Below are 20,136 nucleotides of genomic sequence, written 5' to 3'. Positions count from 1 at the left end.
TAGCAAGGGAACCAGATCCATTGCCCCATTTCTAGAGAGGGAAGAAATGGGGAAGCCGGGCAGCCACTGGCCTGGTCTTCAGCCAGCCCCCCAGGTGGCCTGGCCCAGCGCCCTCCAGTCCCGTCCTCTGGCTGAGGGAGACCAGGGCTTTTTCCTTCTGCCTCATTCGGATGGGTTGGCTGGCACTCAGGGCTGTGGTTATTCGACCCGGTTGTGGCTGGGACTAAATCTGAATTTGGGGAAGCCATCCCAGAGCCATTGGCATTTTGGGGGAAAAGCAAAGATGGCTTCTACCAACCTCACCCCCCTCGCTTTAGCCTGCCTTGTCCAGAAATTACTGGAGGGGGGTGGGGGAGAGATGGCAAAGGTGTCCTTTGCCAGTTGGGCCAGGGGTTCAGGACCCAGAGGCTCTGAGGGAAAAGGAGGGTGGGCAGCTCTTCATTTGAAAGGCCCCAAAGGTGGGTATTCCTGGGGTGGGGGAGGCTCCGAGCTCTAAAAGGGGCGGAACAAGCAGAGGAGCCCCTCCTCCTCCAAGCACAAAGACCAGGCAGCCTCTCCATAAAATCTTTTATTAAAATTCCAGAGCTTCAGGAGGATCCACTCGTAAGATTTGGATTCTCTCCCCCCCAAAAAAACAAAGTCGCCGCTCTTTTTGCTGGCTTTGAGGGGGGGGGGGTCCGTTTCAGTGCCACCTTGGCCGGGTCCCCAGCAAGGAGGGGAGGGGGGAGGGGCAACTAGCTAGCAGGAGGGGAGGGGGCGGCTGTTCAACGGCAGAACCCCGACTCTTCGCTTCTCTACCCACAAGACGTTTAACGGGGTCCGCTGAAGACCCAGCAGCCGCGTTTGCACAGGGAGGAGCTGGGTGAGTTGCGGGGAACCTGGCGAGTTTTAGAAACCGGGCCCTTTGCTGGCAAGAATCGAACGCTTTGCGTGGAGGCAGAACGCCGTGGAGGGAGGCCAGAGCCCCCTACCCGTCTCCCCCTGCCACGGGGGGAAGCCCCTGCACAGCCGCCTGGGCGGGAGGGGTCACCAGGCTGCGCATCCTCCCGTCGCAGCCGCACAGCGGGCTCAGAGCCGAGGCTCGGGGCGGGGGTCCATCCATGGGGTTACAAATCTATGGTGTCGCTGCCAACACTGACAGCATCGGCCATCGGCTCCTCCCCAGTGGGGGCCGCGTCCCCTCCGGCCTGCCCCGCCGAGGCCAGGGACTCCCGGGAGCGCTCGAGCGGGCTCCCTCCTGGGTCTCCGGCAACCGGAGAAGACGGGAGCGGGCCTGCGCGGCTGGGGGAAGGCCCCGCGGCGCTCCTGCTGGGGCTGGTGGGGGAGGAGGGCCGGGTGGCGGCCCCGCGGGGTTGCAGACCGGCCGGCCAGTCGTCCTGCGGCCGGAGCGGGGCCAGCTCCAGGCAGGAAGCGGCGCGGGGCAGGGGGCGCTCGGGGGCCGAGGCCAGCGAGAGGATGCTGCAGGCGGAGAAGGCGCCGCTGCACCGGAGGAGCCCCTCGCTCGAAAGCGCTTCGTCGATGCTGCGGCGCAGGTCGATGGGCGAGGGCGGCTGGAAGTCGGCCGTGGGATCCGCCGCCTCCGCGGCCAGGCTGAGCACCGACCAGGCGGGCGCGGCGCGTGGGGCGTCGAGGGGCCCCTGGGTGGGCACAGCGCACAGCGGGAGGTAGTCGGACTGGCTACGGACCACCGGGTCGCCGCATCCGGCCAGTTTCTCGTGCTGGGACAGCGCCCAGTGGAGGCTGCTGGGCAGCACCGGGGCTTTGGCGGTGGCCCGGCCCGGGCGGGAGGCCAGGCGGCGGCAGCAGGCGGCGGCAGAGCAGCCGCAGGTGAGGTAGAGGCCGAAGGCGGCCAGTGGCAGCCCCACGCCCGCCTCGCACAGCCGGCACGAGAGCTGCAGCGCCCACCAGGGCCAGGGCCCGAAGAGCGCCGGGCTCAGCCCGTAGCCCAGCACGTGCAGCACCGAGTAGCCGTGCAGGCCGGCGCTCAGCAGCCCGAAGGCGGCGGCGGTCGAGGCGGCGCGGGCGGCGCGGCTCCACCGGCGGCCGCTGGCGAAGGATCCCTGGCAGGCCGGCGGCGGCGGCAGGGCGGGTCGGAGGTCGTAGATCTGGGCCGCCTCCCCCCGCGCCAAGCAGGAGCAGCCCAACAGGGCGGCAGAGAGCAGCGCGGCCAGCAGGGCGAAGAGCCCCCGCGAGGCCAGCAGTAGCACCGGCAGCCGCTCGGCGGCCAGGACGGCGCCGGTGGCGGCCGAGAAGTGGCCCAGCAGCAGCAGGGCCAGAAGGCAGGGCGGGCGGAGGCCGGGGCGCGCTGACAGCTTGGCCCGCGGGCGCCGCGAGAGCAGCAGGAGGGCGGCGGCCAGAGCCGAGGTCAGGCAGGGCAGCGGCAGGTCGCGCAGCAGCCGCACGGCCAGCGCGGGGAGCCGCTCCCGCAGCCGCCGACGCTCGTCAGCCTGGCAGAAGAGCAGCCCGGCCCGGGCGCCGCCGGCCCCCAGCAGCAGCAGGAGCAGCAGGGCCAGCAGGCGGCCCTCGGGGGCGGCCAGGCGGCGGAGGCGGCAGGGCAGCGCCAGCAGGGCCAGCAGGGCCAACGCTGCCAGCAGGGCGAAGAGGGCGCCGGCGCCGTAGACGTGGCCTTCCCAAGCCGGCCCCCAGATGGCCAGCGCCGCCGTCCACTCCGAGTGCAACGGCACGAAGAGGGGCCCGCTCGGCATCAGCTGGGGTGTGCCTGGCTCCGGCCGGGGGGAGCCGCAGGCGTCGGGCCGGTCGGGCAGACAAGCGGGCAGCGCCACGAAGGCCTCCTCGCTGCCCGGCGGGGCGGTGGGGCTGCCGCTGGACTCCACCGGTCCTGGGGAGAGAAGACGGGAGGGAGAGTTAAGCCAGGAAGGGAGGGGCCGCTCCTGCCCCGACGAGGGAGGAGAAACCATCCCTTCCTAGCTCTGGCCTGCCCTCTGGGGGATTGTGCACCAACTGCATGGTATGGGCAAGGCTGGCAAGGGGCTTCCTCCTTACTCAGACATTAATTAATTGGAAACTGTTTCCTGATTCTCAGCAGCTTCACCTTTTAATGCCAGTGCCCTGGCTCTTGGCACCAGCAACACCCCCCCCCCCACGCGCCACCCTTCCACCCCCCCCAGACCTCTGGGCTCTCCTAGCTTGGCTGCCACTCAGCAGCCACCCTTCTTCTCCTGAGGTGGGGGGCACAAGGCTGGGACAATCTGCTTGGGCTGCCCAAGGAACAGGCAGCCCCCAGGGAGGGGCTCCAACCCAGTCGTGGTGTAGCGCCCCAGGACCAGAAGCAGCCAGACTGACAGACTGACAGTGAGGTGGAGGACTGGGGAGGGGGCTCTCCTCCTGCTCCCACCCCCTCCAGAGCTGTGATCCATCAGCTGGGTTGACAAGCACCTGGGAGGGAGGAGGGTGAGCAGGAAGGAAACACCCTGAGTAAGATCCACTTTGGGGGCTGCACACTAAAGGCAGCGGCACCGCTGGTAACCCAGAAATAGCCTGTGGGGCAGGTAAATCATAGAGGAGCAGGCAAAAGAGCAGGCCTCCCCCATAAAAAAAACTCCCGGTGAGTAGAAGCCCCCGAAAACCGGTCACCCTCCCCTTGGGGAGAGAAGCAGCAGCCCTGGAAAGGCAGAGCCTGGTCCCTGCTCCTGCAGAAGCCGAATCCCTGGGGGCAGGAGTACCCACACTCCTGAGTGGCCCATGCGGAATCCTTGCTTCAGAACTGCCCAGCTTAGATTGATAGATGATCAGAGTAAATAATATACGGGATGTTTGGAATTGTTAGAGTGGTATACAGCGGAAGTCAGGGGGGTGGGCTTGTGTGGGAGGTGGGGGAGGGTTAGGGTGGAGGGCGGGGTAATATATATGTATGAATAAATTAGAAGATGGGATTAATGAAACAATGTTATTTTAGGAGAAATTTATACTAAGAGTTATATATGTGAAATTAGCTTAGAAAATGGGATCAATGTGCTATTATTAATCTAAGAGAAATTTATATTGTGTTTGTTGGGAGGAGAGGGGATACAATATGAGTAATTTACTTTAAGACAGGGGGAGGGGAGGGGGCAAAGTATTTGGTATAATATTTGAATGTGAATTTTTGCGGGGGGTTGGGGTTGGGGGGCATAACATTTGTATGAGATTTATATTGTATGGCGGGGGGGTGAAAAGGGGGAAAATCTGTACAAAACTCTTTTAATAAAAAAAAAAAAAAAAGAACCGCCCAGCCCCCTTGCAGAGTGGGACCAAGTGGGGCAGGTACAGAGCCTGGCAAGGCCTCGCTGGCCCCTTTCAATGCAGGGCTCGGGCATTAGGGGGCAAGCAAGGGTCTGGTCTCCCCACAGCCTGAACCCCATGGCCAACGAAGAGAGGAAGGGGCCCTGCTTGCAGCAGCCCACGGCAGCCAGTAGGAGCCCGGCTGATCCCTCTGTTAATGACACAGGCGCTTAGGGATAGGAGTCACTTTTCCTGCCATGCAGAGCTGTATTAATTGGATGAGGATGATGATAAATAATGATAGACAGACAGACAGACAGACAGATGATAAATAGATAAGAGATAGAGACGGAGGGAGAGAGAATAAATAAGAGAGGAAAGCAATAAGACTTAGACTTATATACGCTTCGCAGTGCTTTCCAGCCCTCTCTAAGCACTTTCCAGCCTTTTGCCCTCAACAGTCCAAGTCCCCATTTTACAGACCTTGGAAGGACGGAAGGCTGAGCCAACCTTGAGCTGCTCAGAATTGAACTGGACAGAGCAAGGCTGGCTTTTCAGTTAAGTGCATTGTGTGAATGCCACAAAACCCACTTGGTGCTTTTCTCCTGCAATTTAAGAAAAAAACGGAGGAGGAGAGGCAGCCTGTCTCGGTGGTGAAACCTCCCCCCTCCCCCCCCCCGCCTAATTTCCCTTTTCCTTTCCCCAGAAACAATTCTGCTGCCCAAACCCCATCAGCCTTACCAGCTTTCACACTCCCCCCCCCCCCCGTGGCTTTTGGGCATTGAGGGCCCGGTTGCAGAGCAAGGGGGACGGAGGACCCACTGGGGCCCATTTCATGGTCAGAAAATGGAGGCTTGACACACGCCCCCCGCACACACCAAAAAATGTCTTAGACATCCCCCTCCCAATAATCTACACGAGTATCAACGAGGGAGGAGGGGAAGCCGGATCACCCTTGCAAGACGATGTTCCTGCAGGCAGTCCTTGAAGTACGACCATAATTGAGGCCGCAATTACCATTGCAAGCCATGACAGTTGTTAAGCAGGTCAGTTTTACCACTTTTTTTGCAATGCCGGAGCTGGAAAGGCAAGGCGGCCTAGCATTCCCTACGGGGACCTTCTCTGACGGAGACCGGAAGCAAATGGCGGTTTCCGACAAAAGCAGCCTAAATTGTGGTCACGTGACTGTGGGTCACCACAAACACCAGCCGGGTGCCCCATGCCCCAAATGTGGTCACGTGATCCCAGGGGGAAGGGAGGACAGGCCTTTGTAACTTCAAATTTGGATCGTAAATGTAGGTAGTCGTTGACTTGTGACCACATTGAGCCCAAAATTTCCTTTGTTAAGATGAATGAGTTTTGCTCCATTTTATGACCTTTCTTCCCAGATACGTTAAATGAGTCACTGCAATGCTTAAGCCAGTAACACGGTTGTTAAGTGAATCCGGCTTCCCTATTGACTTTGCTTGTGAGAAGGTCATAAACGGGGATCAGGTGACCCCAGGACAATGCAACCGTCATAAATGTGAGTCAGTGGTCGAGCACCTGAATGTGATCATGTGACCAGGGGGATGCTGCAATGGTCGTTAAGTGTGAAGTTCTTTGCCCAACACTCTGTCAAAAGGTCATTAAAATGTCATAAATCAAGGACTAGCTGTACTTGGCATAATCCAGGTTTATCTCCATAGAAGGGAGTCTCTCCTGGAGCCTCTTTCTCCGTCTGATTGGCCTGGTGGGGCTGGCAAGGTCTTTGCGGTCTCCTGCCTTTGACAGGGGTGGGCGAGAGGACCTCTGGGTTCCTTCCCGTCTTGGGAATCTACAATCGCTGGGCAAAAATCACCCGCTCTACCGCCACTGTAGGGGACGGACAGGGGAGTCAACCTGACAAAGGGACTGGCTCTTCTCAAGGCTCCTACCCCAAGAAAGCTGACCCCCCTGGGGCTTTTGGAAGAGGGAGGTGGAACAGAGGGGTGGGATGGAGAGCCACCTGGAGGGACGCCCAGGACTGCCCCCTCTCTGCCCTCCAGGGTGCCTCGTTTTCCACTTCCTTCCAATGTCGCAATAGCGCATGGGCAGCATCCTTCCCCATTTCAGGAGAGGCTCCTGGCTTGGCTGAGAGGCCCGTCTGCCCTCTTTTGCCAACTCCCAGAAAGGAGAAAGAGGGCGGGGACGCTCAGATCTCCTGAGGCCAGCCCTAGCCTTCCAGGGCTCAACCTGGTCCCCGCTCTCAGAAGACGCTCATCCTGGGTAGCGGCCAGTCGGGAGATGGGATCCAGCAGGGACCATCCCAGGCGAGTAGAACCAACCTCTGGCATGAAGTGGAAGCCGCTTAAAGATGGAGGAGCTGAAGCCAAGGAATCTTCCCAGCTACGTTCAGGGGGAAGGTGAGCTGGGAGGCTTCTAAGAGACCGGACAGCCATTTGCCCAGAGTGCTGCAGGGTCTTCCGCTTGAACAGGGGGGGGGTGGCCTACTAGAAGACCTCCAAGGTCCCTTCAAGCTGTCTTATTTGGTCTATTGGGAGATGGGGGGGAAGCAGAGCAAGGGGCCTGTCCTGCCTGTCCACCCAGGGCCATTTGCAGAAGCCTAAGGGCTCTCAAAAGCACCAACCTCAACCCCCCTTGTCGCCGTCCCCCCAGATTTGAGGGTAGAGCAAATCCTCCATTATTGGAAGAGATGCCTGCCTGGAGTGGACGGGCAGAAGAAGAGGGCTACGGTTGGCCTGAGAATTCCACACTAGCCAGCCAAATGGGGAAAGCTCAGCTGCCCCCTTCCCCCCCCAAGGGCAAGCATGCTGATCTCGGTAGCAGCCAGAACCCCTCAGAGTGCTGTGTCCGCATCAGCAGAGCCCAGCTGGGGAGAGATGGCAAGATTTGGAGAACTATTCCATCTTTTCTGTGGTTATCTGCCCCTCCCTCTACAAACTAGGGAAAGGGGGCTGGGGGGCTGCGGGGGGCAGAGAGGATGGCAAGGAGAGTCCAATGCTCCCTGCTGTGATTCAGCCCCATTCATTCCCTGTCAACTGGACAGAAACCGCCCCAGCTGGACCGGCCTCTGCTGACAGGGGCAGGTGCCCATTTCTTGGGCCCAAACTTTGAGGTTTCAGGGGGAGAGATGGGACTAATTGCTAGGGCAGTTTGAGCACACGTTGGGTAGAGTTAGGTTCCTAAGGAAGGTAGGCAGAATGAGTCCCTCTCTTCTCTTCTCCAGCCTCCTGCCAATTGACAGAGATGGGCACCAAGAGCAGCGCCTTGCAGGAGTTGGGCATTGTGGCTGACCCAGGGCAAGGCATTTCTTAAACAAGAAGTAGATGGCTTCCACATGAAAACAAAATATTTTTATTCTCTCATTAGCGCTAAACATGCTTGCGCCAGGGTGATGCTGGCAAAGCCAAGGGGTGGGGTGGGGGGGGCACCTCGGGCCTTACAGCTTACAGAGGGGCAGAGGCTTGACCAGGCAGCTCTCGATGTACTCAAAGACGGTGTAGGGGTCCTGGTCGGCGTTGAGGCAGATGGAGTCCTCGTAGTGCTCCTCCAGGTCAGGGAGCTGGTTGCTGTAGATATCCGTCTTCCGCTCCACCTGGAGGGGGTCATCCTTGGGGTGCCGGCGCAGGCGCTGGTGGACCTCCTCTTCCACAGGCGGCTTGTAGATGGTGTGGTACCTCTCGCCGCTGACGGGGTCGGTGGCACGCTGGCAGAGGCGCTGCAGCCCCACCTCGGTGGGCAGGTTGAGGAAGAAGACTCGGTTGGGCTCGATGCCGATCTGCCGGAAGAGCAGCGCCTGGTCCACATCCCGAGGGAAGCCATGGAGCACCCAGCCGTAGGTGCGGCAGTCGGCCTGTTCCAGCCGCTCCTGGAGGACGTGCAAGGCGATGTTGTCATTCACGGGGTACCCCTTTTCGAAAAAGGGCTTGATGAATTCCCCCACACCCGTGTTCCCAGCCATTTTCTCCCTTAGGAGGTCCCCGAAGACAATGTTGACCACCCCGTATTTCTGGGAGAGCAGAGCCGCCTGCAGGCTTTTGCCGCTGCCTGGAGGCCCCAGGAGCAAGATGCGAGGAGTGAAGGGGGCGTTGGAGCGTGAACGGCTCTGCACAAAATTGAGTGCTTGGGCAAAGACGTCAACGCAGGGCTGGTCTGCATTGATAGCCTTGTAGCAATCCTGGTAAGTCTGGATGATGCCGGGCATGTTGCGGTGGCTCTCCAGAAGCCCCCGAGCAGTGGCTTCCTCTGAGGTGTCTTCCGGCTTCACCAAGCGCTTCTGCAGGTTGAAGTCAACTGGCCAATCAAAGGTGGTGTGGTAGACCTCCTGGGTGAAGGGGTCCACACGCTTGCCCAGGTTCCTCTCGATCAGCACGGAGTCTGGGGCATAAAGGACCACGAGGTGCCGGGGGAGGACACCCAGGGTCTGGAGTTCCAGGGCCTGCTTCCTGGTCTGGGGAAAGCCGTCCACCACCCACCCCAAGGCCTCACAGTCCACGTCGCTCATGCGTTCCTGCAGGAGATAAGCCCACAGCTCATCGGGGATCTTCTCCCCACGTGCTTGGCACGCCGCGGCCTCCCTGGCCCTCTTCAGCAGCTTGCTGCACACGAGGTCCTTGGGGTAAAGATATGTTGCACTGAGGTGCTTACAAATCCAGCGGGCGATGGTGGTCTTCCCAGAAGCTGGGGGCCCCACAATGAAGACCTTTGGCACCTCCTCATTGTTCTTCTTGAGATGTTCTATCATGAAGTCAATGGGCTTGGCCGGCCGGGACACGAGGAGAGCTTCCATCAGGCCCTGCATGATCTGGAAGATATTGTGCTTTTCAGCATAGATCCCCATCTCCGGGGGGATCTGGTGAGGCTTGCTGGTAGCATCCATCTCTGAAGGTTGGAGAGTGCCCAGTAAAGCAGGTTCTTAAACAGACTTTGTGTTCCGAGGTTGCCAGGCGCTTCTGGTGATGGAAGCAGCCTGTGGAACCTTCTGTCCAGTTGAGTCAGAGAACCTCCCCCCATGGGAGTGGCCCCCACCAAGGGAACCTGAGGGAGATGTCTTCCTCCCTTGACTGTCACCCAAGAGGCCAGAGCAAGGACAATCCTGCTCGGCCGCAAATATTCCGCTCTGCCTCGTTCTTCCACATTTTTCCCTTTTGCTCCCTGGCACTCAAGGCGTCCCTGATTGGAAGAAGGCCAAAGCCCGGCTGCATAGAAGCTCCCCTCCCCTTGGAGCAGCCACGTAGGGGCTGCCATCCTCCATCAGGCTGCTCACCAGACAGCTCCTACATGCAGTGACAGGGTTGCAGGTGGCACTCCTCTGCCAGCTCTGGGCACCTAAGGTGGCACCGTCTGCCTGTTTTGAAGTTGATGTCCCTTGGCACCCATCGTTCAGGATGAGGAGGGCTCTGGTGGAGCTGAGGAGAACAGCAGCAACAGGTGGGTGAGGCCCGGAAGGGGACATGTGCCCGCCTGTCTGTTAGGAGGCTGGATGCCAGGTGGTGCCTCACTTGCTATTTCCTTGGACCGGACTACTTCCATGGGTTGTGGGTTCTTGTATTGCCTTGGCATGTATTTTTCTTAATGTGATGCGCTTGAGATGGGCAGCTGCACCTACATTCTAAATAAACAAACACCCGGCTTCCTGAGCTCAATTAGAGGTTCTTTTACATTGTTCCCCTCTCCCCCATGAGGGAACCAGGGAGGAAGGCTGGATGGCGACTGGGGCAAAGGGAGATGCTGGCATTGGAAGGACGCAAGCCCAAGAGCAGGTCTTGCCCATCTGGCCTTCTGGTGCCCAGGCTGCTGGTGCTGATGCCGAAGGGGCTGCGGATGGTAGTTCCTGCAGGGCCCTCCCCTTCCCTCCCCCCCCTTTCTCTTGCCCTGCATTGGACTCCCTGCCTTCATGCACACACAAGCACAACCCATCCCACTCCAGCGTTGTTGCATGGAAGGGCAGCAACAATCCGGGGGCATGAGCTCCCAGGGCCCCAGGGCCTCCATGCTCTAGAATTCAGATCTGGCATTCTGAAGCTTTCAAACTCTGCTCCCACCTGAAGCCTCCCGGGGATTCTGTGCTGCCTGGACATTCTTCCTGAGGAAATTCCTGCATGGCGAGCAGCCCCCCCCCCCCAATCAACCCCTCCCCCAACTACAGAGGCGCAAAGCCACTGAGGGGTAGGAAATCAAGGTGCATTTGCTTCGCTAATCAGCAAAATTCTCTTACAATTGTTCTTGGAGATGTAAAAAGCGTGAAGGGACATTTTGTCATGTAGTTATGAAAAAGCTTTGATGATCCAGAGTTTTAAAAACTGGCAAGCGGGATTCCTCTTACCAGGAGAGTCAAATCAGAAGAGGCCACTGGATGCAGGCAGGATATTCCATGTGCAAAGTCAGAAGGCGGCAATGGAGAAATGGATGGTGAAGAACTTGCAGAAATGGTTACATTCACGTCTTTCTTTATTTTTATAAGAGACCAGAAGTCCTTTACGGACACTTTGCTAAAAAAATGAGTAAAAATGAATTGGAAATTTATTCAGGGAATTGCTGATTAATAAGTTGAATACAAGATGGGGTTAATGGACTATTGTTACTTTAAGAGAAACTTGTATCATGATTGTTGGGAGGTGAGGGGGCACAATAGCTGAATGAGAAATCTATTTTAAGATGGGGGGAGGGGAGGGGGTACAGTATTTCTATGTGATCTATATTATATGTCGGGGGGTCGGGGGGGGGTAAAAAGGGGAAAAATCTGTTTGTATAAAACTTTTTCAATAAAAAAAAATAAGTTGAATACAGGGAGAAGGAGCCACATTATTAATTCAGAACCGAGGAAGTGGCCTTAAGCAGTCTGGAATTGCTATAAAGCCCAGAAGTTCCTTCTTTAACGGTTGCTTTTTCCCTTTCCTTTCCTTCCTACCTACCTCAGCAAATCTGAAAACCACTTTGGGAAAGCTCCGCAATGGGCAGGTAACCAGAAGCCACCCAGGGCTGATTTCCAGACCAAGGAAAGTTTTCAGGGAGCCCCCAGAGGAAGAGGGCCCCTGGGGGTGCCCCAGAGGCCCGTTGGCTGCTCCACCATCCAAATCCAGAGAAACCTCCAAGGGGAAGACCAACCACACTCCCACCTGGGGTCCTGCTGTGTTGCTGGAGAATTTCCTTGACCAGTGCAGGGCAGCCCCCTCCCCATCCAGAAGCCTATTCCTCGGGGGAGGGCAAGACTGGCAGCCAGGAGGAGCCCCACAAAAGAAGCCAAGGGGGGAGGGGGCCTAGGGCAGCACGGCCTCCCCAGTTGTGCTCTTACCTGGCTCCAGGGTCCCTTCCGCAGTGGAGGGGGGGTCCTCAGATTCTTCCACGGGGCTTCCTGTCCCATTCCACTCAGGGGGCTTCCACAGCTCCGGAGGCAGAGTGAAGCCAAAGAGGCCTGTTGAAGGAGCAAGGCGGGAAGTCAGAAGGGGTCTGGGGTTCTCCCCCTCCCCCCCCCGCCTGGACTTGGCCAGAGACTCAGCAGCATGTCTCCCTCTCCAGTCCAGACTGGCCAGGACATGGTGGGGGTTCAGCCATTCCCGCAGGGACCCTCACCGGCAACCCCAAAGTGCTGGCCTTCGGACTCTCTCTTCCCTGGCCTTTTGGGGACCGGCATTTGCGCATCTTCCCCCCAGCTCCCCGTGGTCTTCAGCAATACTCACCGGGACCCCCTCCTTGGCCGGCCATCCCCAATGCGTCGGCCAGGGCAGGGAGGAGGCTGCCGCCGCCAAGCACCGAGCCCCGTTCCTGGCCCAGTCCGGCGCTCAGGCCGATGTCCACCTGGAACTCCAGCTCACTGCTGTGCTCCCGGAGAGGCGTCGCGGAGGGCCGGGGAGCCGGAGGGACGCGGGGCGAGGAGGAGCCATTGCTCGGCCCGGCCGTGGGACTAGCCCGCGGCTGTTCAGCTGGCCCGGCATCCGCAGAGCCTCCCGCGACCTCGGCTGGGGAGTGGGCGGGGGCGTCCGGCTGGCTGCGGGGCGGGGGCGGCCTGGTGGCGGCTCTCCCGGGCCCGTCGTGGGGCTTCTCCTTGCCCTGGCTGCGCACCTTCAGCTGGAAGTTGAGCCCCAGGTTCAGGCGCAAGGCGGGGGCTTCGCTGTGGCTGGGTGGCAGGGCGGGGGTCGCAGAAGGGGCGGGCGAGGGGCCGGGGCTCTGCAGGTCCGGCCCGTACTCATCCTGGACAGGGGCCGGGGGCATCGCAGAGCCTGGCTGCGGGGACAGGCACAGCAGCAGCAGGAATCCCCACATTGGCCTCGGTGCGAGTCTCGCCGCCGGCAGGAAGCACCTGGGGAGAGAAGGGGGGAGGGTCAAGCGGAGCTGAGGGTCCCCAGGGAGCGCCGGCTATCTAGTCGTCTCCTCCTCCTCCTCCAGCTGAGTCCGGAATCAGCCCAGCCAGCCAAGACTTTGCTTGGCTAGAAGCTCCTCCTGGAGAGGGAGGCAGCCTCCTGACTCTGTTCCTCTGGGCCCCAGTGCAGGGCAGAGCCAGAAGCAGCCTAGAGTTGTGTCCCCTTCCTTCCCCAGGGGTTCATTTTGCCCAGAAGGGACTCTCCAAGCAACTCCACCCAACTTCAGACAGAGCAAGGATGGTCCCCAGGCCCCCTGAGCCAGGGAGGAAAGAGTTAAATCCTCTCCTGCCCAGGTTTCCTCCCCATAAATGCACTCCACACATTTTATGCACATTTGAACACCTGAAAATCAAATGCAAAAACAGCCGAGCCTACAGATGAGAGGAAATAATAGTTAGCCTGCTCAGCACAATGGGAATCTCCAAAATTGAGCCCCCTCCCAGGGCCACCCCAAGGGGGATGGGCAGAACAGCCTCTCTGGCGGCCACCACCACAAGGAAGGCACTGCAGACGCCTCCTTCCACTGGCCAGCCACGGGCAAATGGGCAAGGACCAGCCTGGGTGGCACTCAGTGCACTGGGCAAGCCGCAGTAGTGAACAGCGCAAAAGGAATGAAACCAGGACATGAATTGGGGCTATGGAGGAGGAGGAGAAGGAGGAGGGGGAAGGGGGAGGGGGAAGGGGGAAGGGGGAGGGGGAAATGTAGGGAGGCAGTCAGCGAACAAGTGTGTCAAGATCATGTAGGAAGCGTAAGGTCTCTGCACACCCGCAAGAGAGATGCCCTTCCCAGGACAAAACTTATGTGTGAGCAACATCCTACAGGCACAGCAGCATGGCTCCTCCAACTTCCCCTCATCCAACTTCTGGCAATCGTTCACCTGTCACCTGAAGCACCTCAAGGTGAGCCGTTTTGTCCTGACAAGACCCCCAAGTGCCCCCCCCCCACACTTCTCGCACAGCACAATCCGATTCTGCCAGAGGGCCGATGCTCAGGACCCCTCTGGGACGGAGGGAGGCGTCCACCCCAAAGCCAGGCTGCTCTCAACTGGCCAGAGAAACCTTCTAGAGCAAGGGGCCCCAGCCCCCCCTGCATCCCCCACCACTGGAGGACCCAGGGAAGGCGTGAGAGGAGATCCCGCAAGCCCAACGGGGAGGAGGCAGCCCGTGTGAGGAACGTGACAAGACAGGCGAGAAGTGGCACTTTCGCCTCCAGCATCCAGAGCGGCTCCTCCTGCAAGGGGGCGGAGGGGAGAGCACTGTGGAACTGGGCTGAGGTGAGCTGGGGGGAGGGAAGAAGACCCAGCAAGGGGGGCAGGGCCAGCCCGAGCAGCCTGCAAAGGTCAGAGTGGCTGGGGGCTCCTTGGGGGCTGAGACCCGAAGAACTGAGCTTCCTGCCAGTCTGGGAAAGGCCATGCGAGGAAGTGCCAGCCTTTGGCACCCCATGTGTGGCTCCCCAGAGACCCGCTGGCCCTTCTTGGAGGGCGCCAACCGAGACGGCGGCCAGCAGCACCTGTCGGAAGGGGCCACCCGCATCCTTTGGGACCCTCTCTCCAGCCTCTGAGCCATCTGGCACTTCAGTTTGGGAGGTGGGAACTAAGTATACAGATAGTCCTCAATTTACAGCCAGTCAGTAAAGTGACCGTTCAAAGTTTCAACTGCACTGAAAAACTTATGACCGTTTTCCACCCTTACAATCTGGAGGGGGGGGGTCAGGGTGCAGGCTCCCCCAGGCTTCCCAGGTGGTTGGGCTGAACTGACTTGAGAGGAGATTCTTCCCTATAACTACCCCCCACCCCACCCCCGTCACCAAATAGCAAAGGAGTCCCAGCCAGCAAACCCCCCCCCCCAATGGACAGAGGAAGGGAGAGGAAGGCTGTCTTCATCTCGCCCCAGAGGTTCCTTCCATCGATGGAGATAAACTCCCGTGAGCCTCCGTCACTGGGGAGGGGGAGAAGGGCTGGGGCCCTCTTGCTTACTCCCTGCATTTGAGCTGCCTGGGCCCCTTCCTCCCCCAAAGTGGCCTCTTGCTCTTCCCATAAGTGGCTTTACTCTGGGGCTCCAAACATGCCCTTAGGGGCAGAAGGACCCCACGGCTGCCTCCGGACATGCTGGGCCACTCTGCCCAGATCTGGGATGCCCGGTGAGGAAGTAGGTCTCGTGGCCCACCTGTCTTTCAGAAGGCAGAGAAACGGGGGATCAGCCAGCCTTGGGTGCTCCCGTACTCAGAAGCTCCCTCTCCGGGATGTCACAGCAGCTCAGCCGAGCCGTGTGAAGCAACGGGCTCCAATGCCAGCTGGCATCTCCTCCGCCTCCCTCTGCGGGCACTGGTGGCCGACAGATGAAGAGGCAGCAGCCAATGGAGCTGACAGCCCAGCCCAAAAGTAGCTGCTCTTGCCGGACTGGATGCCTTGTGGGCACCAAGGCAGGCAGGACTCTTCTTCTGCCGTGTGAGGCCGTGTGGCAACTCCATTGCTGGTGCCAACTGTTGAACACCTCAGCGTCTGTAGAGACTGGAAGCCTGGCTTGGCCCCTAAGGCAGTGCCAGGATTGATTGATTGATTGATTGATTGATTGATTGATTGATTGACAGAAGAACAGAGTTGGAAGGGACCTTGGAAGTCTTCTAGCCCAACCCCCACTCAAGCACGAGACCCTCCAGTAGACCATTCCAGGCAAATGGCTGTCCTGCCTCTTCTTGAAAACTTCCAGTGTGGGAGCTCTCTCAACTTCTGGAAGGAAGCTGTTTAATTATTCTGACAGGAAATTCCTCCTTAATTCCTGGTCGCTTCTCTGCCCGATTAGTTTCCATCCGTTCCTTCTCATCCTGCCTTCTGGGGCCTTGGAGAATAGGTGGAACCCCCCCTTCTTTGGGGGAGCCCCTTAAATATTGGAAGACCGCTCTCATGTCCCCCCGGTCCTTCTTTTCACTGCAGAAGACACCCCCCGGTTCCTGCAACTGCAGGCAGCTTCTTTCCCAGCACAGACAGGGGGGGGGGTCAGGTGGGCTCTTATCCAAGGCCGGGTGCTGCCCTGCCCCCCCCCCCCGCGCTCCCCATTGCAGCTGAAGAGCTGCACTTGCTGAGAAGCCTTTTGTGGGGGCTGAGTCGGATAGTCAGTGGGCTTATGGCTCCATAGCTGCCTACAGGTAGTCCTTGATTTACAGCAGCTCATTTAGTGACGGTTGAAAGTTACATCATTACTAAAAAAAGTGACATGCCCATTTTTCACACTTGTGACTGTTGCAGCACCCCCCCTGGTCACGTGATCAAAATTCTGATACCTGGCAACTGTCTCATATTTATGACAGCTATGGTGCCTGGGGTGGGTCACGTGATCCCCTTTTGCGACCTTCTGACAAGCAAAGTCAACGGGGAAGCTGGACTCACTTAACAACTGCAAGGATTCACTTAAGAACTGTGGCAAAAAAGGTCGTAAAACTCGCTTCATGAACGTCTAATTTAGCAACAGACATTTTTGGCCTCAACTGTGGTCGTAAGTCAAGGACGGCCGGTATCTCAGAAAGGGAGTGAATGCCATTTTCTGTTTCCTGCTTTGCCTGCAGTTGGGTCACAAACTGCTGAAAGAAGCTGAAGTCCCCTCGGCCTGCTGACCAGATTGATACAGGGCTCAGGCAAATCAATACATTTGATCACTGAATGATCCCCATTTGGGGGTTACCCAAAGTGTTAAATGCGCCACTGAGGTTAGCCGTCTAATTTCCTTCTGGCTGAAGCAGTAAACCCCCGGGGGGCTTCACGCAACGGCCTGCCTGCCTGCCTCCCACTGCACCTTAAAACCCAGCTTCCATCCCCACAAGCACCCAATCCTGCTGGACCTTGTTAAGCGTGTTGCCAAGACTCACAAAATGTGCTAAGCCAGCGTTGCAAAAACCAGGAAGGAGGGAGCCTGAAAGCGTCTCAGCTGGTGGGGTGAAGGCAGCCACCTCCTTTCCCCAAAGACCGGGGGGGGGGGTGAGGTTGTGCAACTTGTCTTGGGTGACTCCACCGTAGCCCCATTGCTAACTCTTTGGAGGAGCCTCTCAGTCACTGGGAGATGGGAGGGGGGGCTCCAGGATTTTCCAGCCAGGGTCTCCCTAGAGGTCATCTAAACCTCTGCATAAGAGCATCGGGCCCATCTAGTCCAGCTACTGGGTCACTTGTTGGCCACCCTGGACTGGGGGTCAACAGCCCCCCCCATCCCCTCCCAGACTGTATCTCTCCCACCCCAGTTTAGCCCCACCTTATCTCCGGTGCCCCAATCAGCCACTCTGGGCTTCGGACTCCGGAGAGGGAGAAGCAGCCCCCTGCATTCATACCACCGAGGCACAACTGCCTAGGAGCCCTTCCCATCCTCCGAATCCGCTTTTAGACCAGGCCCTGGCAGCAGAGCCCCCCCTGGCTTGGTGGTCCCAGAAGCCTTTCCTCCTGCCAGCCCCACATTGAACTGACCCAGATGACCTCCGGCCGGGTCTAACAGGCTGACCGCTCTGATCTTTTCCTCCACCAGCCTGATTCTGCAGAACCAGCCCAAGGGTCTTTGATGAAGGCGTCCAGCCCAGCACCCGACCTTGGGGGGAATGAGCCCCTCAAGGAGGACATGAGCTCTGCTGAGCGAGGGACTGAGGGGGGGGGGAGATCAAACAGGCCTGGCTTATCTGCAGCTTCAGCCTGAAGGAAGGGCAGCCCCTGGCTGAGCTCTCAAGACCCCAGGAATGCAACATCAGCAGCCAGATGGAGGGCCAGAAGGACCCCTTTGGCTTCAGCCCCTCAGAAAATGGGATGCTGTGGGTGGGAGGACTCGCGGGGGGGGGGGAGGAGGAGGAGGAGGCCGAGGCTGGCAGAGTATGGTAAGGTTCTCCATGCACAGACAGAGCGCCTTTCAATGGGCAGAGTCTGCTCCCCCCTTCCACACCAAGAGGCCTCACTTTCCTTGGGGCTCCTAGGGGGGCTCCCAAAGGGAGGGGATTGGAAGAGGCAGCCCAGCTGCTTCTTCTCCAGCCCCCACCCCCCATAACAAGAGCCTCTAGCCGGTTGTGCCTTTCCCTTCTCGGATCCCTTGGTCGGCATCCCCAGGGAGCTTCCAACAGAAACCAGACCAAGAGGGGCCAAAGGCCAGCTCTGCCCTGAGATTTCCTGGGGGCTTCAGCCACCTCTCACCTGGGCCTGACCCCGAGAGCCTCACCCAGACAGGCCACTGGCTCCTCACCCACCACAGCCTCGTCGGTGGAGGGGGGGGGGAAGAACCTTCCCCCCCCCACCCCCGCTGCTTAGCCTGGGCCTGCCTTGAAAGTGGGGGGGGGAGGGGGCTGCTGCTCCACAGAGAAGTCCTTCCAACTCATTTCTGGGGTGCGCTGCGGTTCTACAGCGACCACCCCGCAATCGGGCGTCCCACGAGGTCCGGGGGGAACCACAGCTTGACTTTTTGCTCCGGAATCCAGACCGCGGCGCGCAGCCTGCGCAGAGGATCCGGCCACCTTCCTCACGCAGGAGACCCAACGGAGGGGGCCAGGGGGTGCCTCACACCAGCTGGCCAAGGGACATCGTGCGCTCCCCCCCCCCCGCGAAGCCAAGGAACGACGCCGCAGCCCACCTGCGAGGCCCAGAAAAAGCCAGCGCGCTTCCCGCAACGGCTAAAGAGAGTTTCGCCCGGTGCCGAAAGCCGCAAAAGCTAGCGGGGGCTTCGGGGGGACCCGCAGGGAAGGCGCCGCATCGTCCGGGGGCAGCCGGGGAGCAGAAGCAAGCCGCGCAGGGAAAGCAACGGCGGGGAGGGAGAGCTCGCCCACGCGCGCGCTTTGCCCGCCGCCTCGCCCAACAGCAAGAGCCACGCGCGGCCCCCTCTGTCCTCGGGGCCCGGGCTTCCCCGCTGTCCACCCTCCCTCCTGCTCCGCCGGGGCCAGGGCGCGGGCTGCGAGCGGCCCCCGAGGAAAGGCTCCCAGGTGCCCCCTCCGAGGCTCGGCCGGGGTGACCCAGCAGCGCCGTCGGGGCCCCTGGAACGCGGCGGGCCCGGAAGTGCTCACCTGGCCCGGCCTGCCCGGGCTGCTCTTACCAGCGGCGGCCCGCAGCTCGGCTCTTTCCCTGCCTCCCTCCGCAGCAGCCCAGTTGGCGCCGCCGTGAAGCAGCCCGAGTGACAAGCGGCTGCAGCGGCGACTCCTCCCCGTTTGCCGTCGGAGGGATGCGCCCGGCGCCCCCCTTCCCCTGCCCACGCTGAGGCGGGAACCGCTTCGGATTCGCATCCAGGCGGCTGCCGCGGATGGCAAGCGCGGACCTCCCCCAGGCGGAGCGGAGGCGGCGGCGGCGCGTATGGTGCTAGCATAGCAGCTGCCAAGCCGCCCGCCATCCTGCGACCACCTGCCGGACCTCCTGGCCGCTGAGGCTGATCCGAGCCCCTCCAGGCCCCGTCCTGCGCCCCTCTGCCTCGGCTAGGGGCGCCTCCCAGCCTGGGACCTGGCTCAGCTGGGTGGCCCAACAGGAGGGGACCCAGGAGGCAGGGAAGGGACGCTCTGGTCCCCTCCGCAGAGGCTGTGGTCCCCTCCGCGGATGCTCTGGTCCCCTCCGCGGAGGCTGTGCGGCACAGGATGGGCTCGGTCTGATCTAATGGGGCAGCCAGGCTCCTTCAGCTGCAGGTGTCGCCTCAAAGCCCCTCCGTACTGCGCCAGCCTGGGCACTCAGGCTGGCCTCCACTGCAGGGCTGCTGTTGAGGGGCAGGTGCTGTCAGCCCTTCCACCATGGGCAGCTCCTGATGTGGGCCAAGTGGTGGCTGAGACACAACCCACAAAGGGGCCTGGGAAATGGAGGTGCTGCCCTTTGACAATGAAGCCCAGTCATCCCAACAACAGTGGCAGGACCCCTCCCCCACTCCCGCTCCTAGCCCGGCAAGGAAATCTCTGGGCGCCAACTCCATGGCTCAGAAGCTCCAAGGGCCAGAGAAATGCACCCAATAGGTAGGCTTCCACCAGGGCTGACATATGGCAGCTGCCGCCTTGGGTCCTGGCAGCTGTCCCTGGGATTCCAGTGGTGGAACAGGAGCCCCTCGGCCTGGGAGGAATGGCTAAACATGAACCAGACCATGGCCTGTAATCCACAACTGAATGCCAAGCTCCAGAAGGCCCTGGCCACCATGGGATTCCCCTGGCCCCTCTAGGCAGAGGACGGCAACTGGCCCGGGAGGTCCTCTCTGCCTCTGCTCCTACTGCCCATGGGCCTGGGTCTGAGCAGAGGGGGGTGGGGACTCCTGGCACCTTTCCCACTCAGCTCAGGGCAGGTGGAGGCCAAGGAGAAAAGGTCTCACACTGGAAGTGGTGCTAACAGGGAGGTGGGCATGTAGGTCACTTGCCCACAGCAGCACCCACAACAGGGGTCAGGTCCCAAGGACTGAGAAGGGCCCGGGGGTCTCTGGGAGAAGAAGAGAGCCACCCAGGCCAAGAGCCTCGGGGAGGGGGGGTGTTACCTGGACAGGTTGCATGCAGAAGTTGGATTCATGAGCTGAGCTGGCTAAACTCCTGGACGGCCCAGATCCTCGCAGGTCCGTCTTCTTGTAGGAGCATCCGGGCCGGACTGAAGCCTCCTGCTTTCTT

General features: G+C 60.0%; 2 protein-coding genes across 4 annotated transcripts; both read right to left on the bottom strand.

Annotated features, from left to right (window-relative positions):
* Nucleotides 1-367: 367 nt before the first annotated feature.
* PRRT4 (proline rich transmembrane protein 4) lies at nucleotides 368-18,702 on the bottom strand. Of its 3 annotated transcripts, none has more exons than XM_081956630.1 (4): nucleotides 18,580-18,702; nucleotides 11,883-12,502; nucleotides 11,498-11,617; nucleotides 368-2,839 (listed from the first exon to the last, which is right to left on the bottom strand). In XM_081956630.1, exons 2-4 carry the CDS (start codon nucleotides 12,463-12,465, stop codon nucleotides 1,107-1,109), a joined length of 2,436 nt encoding a protein of 811 aa, XP_081812756.1. In that variant the 5' UTR covers nucleotides 12,466-12,502; nucleotides 18,580-18,702; the 3' UTR covers nucleotides 368-1,106. The 3 variants fall into 3 exon arrangements, with proteins under 3 accessions (XP_081812756.1, XP_081812757.1, XP_081812758.1); XM_081956631.1 differs by having other exon boundaries at nucleotides 18,609-18,661; XM_081956632.1 differs by lacking the exon at nucleotides 18,580-18,702 and adding an exon at nucleotides 17,012-17,020.
* On the bottom strand, nucleotides 7,566-10,033 carry LOC309393989 (adenylate kinase 8-like). The gene has a single exon (XM_081956633.1). The coding sequence runs from the start codon at nucleotides 9,080-9,082 to the stop codon at nucleotides 7,643-7,645; it is 1,440 nt and encodes a 479-aa protein (XP_081812759.1). The 5' UTR covers nucleotides 9,083-10,033; the 3' UTR covers nucleotides 7,566-7,642.
* Nucleotides 18,703-20,136: the final 1,434 nt, after the last annotated feature.

The sequence above is a fragment of the Natrix helvetica genome, assembly GCF_964273705.1.
Source record: "Natrix helvetica genome assembly, chromosome: 6".
NCBI classification, from domain to species: domain Eukaryota; kingdom Metazoa; phylum Chordata; class Lepidosauria; order Squamata; family Natricidae; genus Natrix; species Natrix helvetica.
This window is presented reverse-complemented; position numbering and strand designations above follow the sequence as displayed.

Bases quoted from the DNA above. Each gene is read 5' to 3' on its own strand.
- LOC309393989 (XM_081956633.1), bottom strand. From the start codon at position 9,082: ATGGATGCTACCAGCAAGCCTCACCAGATCCCCCCGGAGATGGGGATC.
- PRRT4 (XM_081956630.1), bottom strand. From the start codon at position 12,465: ATGTGGGGATTCCTGCTGCTGCTGTGCCTGTCCCCGCAGCCAGGCTCT. The intron at 11,618-11,882 runs GTGAGTATTGCT...CTCCTTCAACAG, and splicing joins CGGCCAAGGAGGGGGTCCCG to GCCTCTTTGGCTTCACTCTG. The intron at 2,840-11,497 runs GTAAGAGCACAA...TTCTCTCCCCAG, and splicing joins GGAAGGGACCCTGGAGCCAG to GACCGGTGGAGTCCAGCGGC.